Below are 7143 nucleotides of genomic sequence, written 5' to 3'. Positions count from 1 at the left end.
CAAATTTGTACACAGTATTTATTCAATGATGTTCTGTACTTAGTAATCACATGGCTCTCTACCTGCATCACAGTTCTCCACCGTGGATTGTGAGGGTCACGGGACTGGCCAGCTAGCTGTGATATACAACAAGGAACACAGGGTCACAATGAAAGAGCTTTGAGATGTTTATGAACAGAAAGAATGAGGATGACGACATTGTGGGTCCTGAGTAAGGGCCCAGACAGGCTGCCCAACCCACAGAACCCGAGGCCTGAGCAAGGCCTCAGAGGGTCCATCTAAGGGAGAATCTAAGGCACTGTAGTGAAGGACATGATTGGCCCACCAAGTGTGGTCTCCTGGTCTCTTGGCAGGCGCTTGCCTGGAACCAGTGCAATAAGCATTCCATTTAGGTTTTACTGAACCTCTGCAAGCAGCATTCCCTAATGAAAATGAAGACGACAAGGCCATTCTTGGAAAAGTGTGCCCCAGAAGACACTCTCTGTCACAAGACCAACCAGGTCCCTTTCTAAGGTCCCTGAGAATAGCAGCCTGGGAGCAACTAAGACTTTCAAAGGCTGACAAGGCACAGAGTGGATGGATGAAAAGATAACAATACATGGAAAAAACTTTGGCTTATAAAACTCCAACCCGAGGCAGGGGCAAGTGTCAACCAACATGCAGAAGCAGATATGAGTGCAGCAGAGATGATCTCAGAAGTTGTCAGCATCCCCCACACTGCCCAAATCCCAAGCCCAGCTCTCCCTCCTCCCCCAGCACTCCCATAGCACGCACACGCACACACATGATCTACAGACAGAGGTTGGCAATCAAGGCCTGACATCAGGAGAGAACTCTTGGCACTCTGCACTACATCACAATGAGTCCCGACCAGACTGTGAAAGGAACGCTGGCCTAAGCTTGACTGAAGAGTCTCAGTTGAGAAGTTCAGCGGTGCTCAAGACAGCCAGGTCTGGAAAGTCTTTCACTTCTCCTACTTCGCTGAATGGCTGCCCACCCTGGTTGAAAGTCAGCTTATACCGCAACCGGATGGGTTCCTGGGACAGAAGAGACACTAAGATGTTAGAGATTCAAGCCCATGGTAAAAGCCTCCACCCAACCTAGGAGTCTCCAAGGAACAGCTTACAGCTCTTCTATTTTATTTTTTGAGACAGACTGTATGTCTCAAATGTAGCCTTGGCTGGCCTGGAACTCACTGTATAGATCAGGCCTGCCTCTGCCTCTAGAGTGCTGGGACTACAGATGTATACCACCACACACTCAGTTTATTTATATAATTCCCTCAAATGAAGTCTTCAAGTAACGGGATGGCCTGGCTACCCTGGCTTAGTCTCTTTGAAGCTACAAACACAAAGGGAGTCAGGCATGAATCCTGGAAGTCCCACCCACTTCTGCAGTCCCAAAGGAAAATTCAGAGACCCACAGGAAGACAGGATGCTTCCTCCTGAGGAGTCTAGGCATGAGTTCACATGTCTGTCCCTTGCTTCCCAGCTGTGACAGCCCTTACAGATCTTCTAACAAGCCCCAAAGCAAAGCAGGCCCCAATAAGGGCTGTTCCACCCCCAAACTCAACCACTGAGACTTGACAACAAACCTCAGTGTACTATTCAGGGCCCTATTTCCCTGCTACCAAAGGCCCAGAAACATACTTTGTGTGGGTTGTCAAGCAGCAGCATCTGCGATATCACGGCTGGAGGCATCAAAGGACTGAATGCTGGGAGCTTGGAACTGGATGCCGGCTGCAGCTTCACTCGCATTGACTATGGGTGGAAGATACAACACGTTAATCCAGAAAGCCACAGCATCAGCGAGAACACTCAGGCCAACAGTAACTTCCTCTCTCTCAAGACCCTCAGGGTTCCACACAGACATTTCTTATAAGGGGATATAGGATCTGAAAAAGTCTTTCCTCTGCCCACAGGAATGTATTTGAAGGCGTGTGGTCAGCAGTTGGCATCTCAGATGAAGCATAAACACTAGAGAAAATCTTGGGCTGAGTTCTCAATCTGCCTCTTACACGCTCTGTGTTCTTGGGTACAACACTTAGTTCTGAACCTTGCCGTCACAGCGTGTAAAGCAGCGACAGGCTACCACATCGATGAGAGCACATACATATCCATTTCCATCTTTTCTTGCTTGCTTTATAGCCTAAGTCATAAAAAGAGGGCCATGCAACCCTGGATGCTAGTGGCCAGGTTCATGCTTTATAAGGTCCAGAAGAACCCAAGAAGAAAGTAGAGCCAACTCTCTTCATCTAGGTGAGGTGTGGTGGCACATGCCTATACACCCAGCACTCAGGAGGTAGAGGCAGGAAGAAGTTGAGTTTAAGGCCACACTTGGCTAAAAGCAAGTTCTAGGCCAGCTTGACCTGCACAGTGCGACCCTGTATGGAAAAAAACGAAACACATCAGGGCACGGTGGTACACACCTTTAATCCCAGCACCTGGGAGACAGAGGCAGGCAGATCTTTTGACTTGGGGCCAGACTGGTCTACATAATGAGTTCTAGGCCAGCCTGAGCTACACAGTGAGACTCTGTCTCAAAAACAAAACAAAACATAACAAAACAAAACCCCCCAAAAAGATTTTGTTTTGTTTTGTTTTTTGAGACAGGGTTTCTATGTGTAGTCTTGGCTGTCTTGGAACTTGCTCTACAGACCAGGCTGGCCTTGAACTCACAGAGATCCACCTGCCTCTGCCCCCCAACCAAGTGCTAGGATTAAAGGTGTACACCACCACCTGGCAGTATTCTTAAGGAATTAACTAAAAAACTTGTCTGGATAGATCCTTATTTGAAGTCAAATATATAGGACTACTCAGCAAAGTAAGCCATTAAAAATCCCCATTTTTATGTTTAGCCAGTCTGAGAGAAGAGTCTGTCCCTCTATCTAACTAATAATGTCTCAGCAAGTGTTCAGAAACGAGTCACTAGTGAAAAGGTCAAAGCTGGCCAGCAGCAGATGACTCACCTTTGGGACAGCCACCTGAAACATGATGTCCCAGACAGGCTGGGTGGCAGTGCTCATCATGGTCAACAGCAACACCTGTACGTCTGGGTGGCCAGGGACCCCAGTCTGGGAGAAGTGCAGCAGAATTCTGAAGCCATTCCGGTCATACACGATGATGGGAGGCAGGCTGCCTGGTAGACAGGGACCCCAAGGGTCAGCACTCACACTTGATACCATCCCTGCTGCCTCCCATCTCTTCACTTCACCATCTGTACCACGTACCCCAAACCCTCACCGGACTCCTCCAATCCAAATGGTCTCTTACCACCACCCACCCGTTCTCATCAAGATACTCGGCTTAAAAAGGAAACCTTTTTTTTTTTTTCATTGAACTCGATCACAACTAAAGTTATGTAGGAACACTATAGAAGGCACGAAATCATAAAGAATGAAATTCAAAACAAACCAAAAAACTCAGCAAATAGAATAAAGCCAGTTGCGGTGGACCACACCTTTTAACCCCACACCTGCCTCTGGCCAGCTGATACTGCTGAATGTTATCTTTCTGTTTGATTTTTCTATACTTCTATATACTGAGTATGTTATTTTTTTTTACCGCCCCCCCCTTTTAAACTTTGTATTGTAATTATTTTATATTTATGAAGTTACAAAAGCAAACCAAATGATTCTCATAAACATTACCCACCTTCCTCAAATGTTAATACCTTACATAATTGTGGGATAATTATCACAACCAAGAAATTAACACTGGACATGCAATGCTGTTCCAATCAAAACTTAACAACACAAATGTGCAAAGAGTGCCTGTTATCAGCAAGTACATGTAAACAACTCTGCCTGGCTGCCAGTGCCCTGCACGCCAGCTTCCCCACACCTTGTCCCCCTGCAGGACTCTGGGCTGTTGAAGAGCAGAGTCCCCAATGCTCAGGACTGTTTTCTGCTGCACACACCACCATGCAGACCACACTGTGCAGCCTTAGCTGGCAGAGTCTCTGGTTTCCTTTCTCCTGTATCTGAGGCAAGACCCACTTTTCAGACTTGAGGATCCACAGAGAAGCATCATCTTCCTTTCCTTCAATTTCCACCTTTTTTTTTTCAGTCACTTCCAGTCACATTAAACCTTCCCTCCTTGAATTCCAGATGAACAAACATCATGTCCCTAATAGATTTCAACCTCCTTATTAAACTCTACCTGCCAATAACCTTCACAGTTGACATCCTAAGACAGAGAAGACTAAGAAAAACATCAGCTCAAAAGGCTGAAAAGCTCTCTTCAGCTCTCCCCAGCCTCATACCCAGCTACCCCAGTTTAAGGACCGTGCCTAAGAGTGTGGAGCGGTTTGCTGTTGTTTGGGATCCAACAAAGAATGGGAACGAACTACTTACTGGGTTTCACAGACTCCAAAGGGACAAACACTTGGGCCAGAGGTGTGTTCTGTGAGGCTGGGGAAGAGGCCAAAGGTCCAGCCTCCCAGGACCAACCTGGAGAGTCCTTGGTACCTGGTGGCACTTCCTTGGGGATGCTTTTTTGTGGAACATAATTCCTACAAAGAAATAAAAATGATCATTGACTAACAAAAACTAGAAAACTTCGGGAATCTGTCATTGTTGTTTGTTTTTGTTTGTTTTCTGAATAACAAGAAAACAGGTATGCATGCAAATGTGCCCATCCCCATGAGAGGAAAATGACTAAATACAGCCGTGCAAACCATAATGTAACCGTTAAAGAGAATGAGGCACATTTATACATGCACCCACATGGCAGCTCACAACTGTCAGTTCCAGGGGATCGGGCATCCTGACACAGACATCTATGCAGGCAAAACACCAATGCACATACAATAAAAATAAATACATTTTTTAAAATGTCTCAGAGATGTAACATGACATGAAAAAAAGATCTGTGAGGATTGTGAGAAGGCTCAGAGGACGAGGTAGTTGCGGCCAAGGGTGACAACCTGCAGCTGGCCCCACACTATGCACAAAACTGACTCCAAGGTGTCCTTTAACCTCCACATGTATGCTGTATTGCCCAAAACACTAAATCAATGTAATTAAAACCATTTTAAGGAGCTGGAAAGATGGCTCAGTGGTCCAAAGTGCTGCTCTTGCAGAGGATGTGAGTTTCCCAGCAGCTCACAGCTACCTGTAATTCCAGCAGGGGATTTGATGCCCTCTTTTGGAACCAGAATACAAACACAGACACTTTTCTCTTTTCTTTTTTAAAGAAAAAAGTGGGACTGGGCATAGTAGTACACAACTTTAATCACAGCACCCAGGAAGCAGAGGTAGGGAGATGTCAGTAAACTCAAAGACAACCAGGGCTACACAGTGAGACCCAGGGGGTGGGGAGGGGTGTGCTAGAGAGATGAATCGTAATCAAGAACACATATTTCAATCAAGGGCCTATATTTGATTCCCAGTACCCACATCAGGCAGAACCCAACCACTTGTAACTCTAGCTTCAGGCGGCCCAACACCTCCAAGGGAACTCGAATGCATGTGGCATACATATACACAGAAACACACATATAAATAAAAATAAATATCTTAAAAAAGAGAAAGAAAAGTCATGTTGGAAGACAGCTTCATAAAAATAAGCTACAATACCGCATTATCACTTGTACAGCAAAAGCAAAGGCATGTATGATGTATGTGCCTGTCATCCCAGCACTCAACAGACTGAGGAAGGGTGATTCCCAGGCTAGTCTACTATAGTGAGACTTACCTGGGGTGTGTTTGGGCGGGGGAAGCTCCAGCAAAGAAAGAACTGGAGTCAGGAGCCAAAATAAATCCTCTTTGAAAAGAAGAAAAAAGAACCTTCTACTGTTTTTTTAGGGAATGGTCTTTAGGACCTATTGTTATTTTTCTAGTTTTGTTTAATTTCAAACATAGCAGTCAGGAAAGAGAAATAAGTTATCAAAATTATCAGTCAGCCAGCCATAGAGCATATGGGACATGGCTGTAATCCCAGAACTTGGGAGGCAGAGGTTCAGGAGTTCAAGGTCATCCTTGGCTCCTAACTGGGTTGAAGCCAGTCTAGACATAAGACTATCTCATAAGACAAAAACAGGCCAGTGAGATGGCTCAGTGCAGATAAAGATACTTGCTGCAAAACCTGGAGAGCTAGGTTCACTCTCTGGAACCCACATAAAGGCAAGAAAGAACCACCTCACAAAATTACCCTCTGACTCTGCGTGCTCACCATGGCATGTGTGTCCCTACACACCCACCAGGCACATACTTGCACAAATTAAAAAGATACAATAAACAAAAATGTCTGTCATTGTCGATTTCTTTCTGGAGCTGTCCGAGTGAGGATGGGGTAAGACAGCAGAGGGGACGCCGCACCCTGCACTTGCAATACAAAGAGCATACATGCCCTTCAGCAGGAGGGGGCTGTGGGGGCCACAGGCAGAAGCCACTGGCCCGGAACACTCACAGTGGTCCTGGAGACGGCTGTGGCGAGAAGAAATCCAGCAGGTTCCTGTCTGCAGAAAGGCTCTGGACCGCGCCCCCCAGGAGAGTGATGGCAGCAGGCTGCTTCTGATCTTTACAGCAACTTGGAATGACAACCTGCCAAACCAAGAACAGCTAAAACAATCTCTTTTGTGGCAGGGGCAGAAAGAAAGGGCAGAACAGAAGAGTCCTCCTGCACAGACCTTCAGTAAGCAGGAGTCAGGACAATGCAAGGGTTAGGGCGGGAGAGGGAAAGACGGCCTGCCAGGGAGATGGGAAGTAAACCCAACAGGGGAGATGAAGAGCTCTGGAGCCAACCCCACAGGATGATCGGAGGAGCCCAAAGAGTGGGACAGTGGTGACCGCTCTCCTGAAGGCAGAACTGTGTGTGGCCAGGGTGGAAGTGAGCGGCCCTCCCCGGAACTCCCCACCCAGGAAGAACTTTCCTACCTTGTTGCTGGTGGGAATATCATTGAGCCCTGTGAGAAAGGAGTAGAGTGAGAGACGTCACCACAACACGGCCTCACAGACGATGGGGCTGGATAGCGTGCCCACCCTTCCAGGATATCTAGAAAGCCTAGACAAGGAACCTGCCCAAAGCCAATCCACCCACCCAAAGAGACGTTTCCACGCTGCCTGGTGTGCCAGAGACCTCCCCACAGCAGGCCCATGCTGCTTGAAGGAAACAAACCTACCCATCCCTCTACTCAGTGTCA

General features: G+C 47.0%; 1 protein-coding gene across 1 annotated transcript in view; it reads right to left on the bottom strand.

Annotated features, from left to right (window-relative positions):
• Gga2 (golgi associated, gamma adaptin ear containing, ARF binding protein 2) overlaps window positions 1-7143 on the bottom strand; it is a 36830-nt gene continuing 29687 nt past the window's right edge. The window contains exons 12-17 of the mRNA XM_052763059.1: window positions 6878-6906; window positions 6411-6544; window positions 4355-4512; window positions 2969-3138; window positions 1650-1760; window positions 1-1037 (exon numbers count right to left, since the gene is read on the bottom strand). Of these exons, the coding sequence (XP_052619019.1) occupies window positions 915-1037; window positions 1650-1760; window positions 2969-3138; window positions 4355-4512; window positions 6411-6544; window positions 6878-6906 (725 nt within the window). The 3' untranslated portion in view covers window positions 1-914. The remainder of the gene's footprint in view (window positions 1038-1649; window positions 1761-2968; window positions 3139-4354; window positions 4513-6410; window positions 6545-6877; window positions 6907-7143) is intronic.

The sequence above is a fragment of the Peromyscus californicus genome, unplaced genomic scaffold (assembly GCF_007827085.1).
Source record: "Peromyscus californicus insignis strain IS unplaced genomic scaffold, ASM782708v3 Scaffold_4__1_contigs__length_199733344, whole genome shotgun sequence".
Lineage (NCBI taxonomy): Eukaryota > Metazoa > Chordata > Mammalia > Rodentia > Cricetidae > Peromyscus > Peromyscus californicus.
The sequence above is the reverse complement of the archived record's forward strand: the minus strand, read 5'-3'. Positions and strand labels throughout refer to the sequence as shown.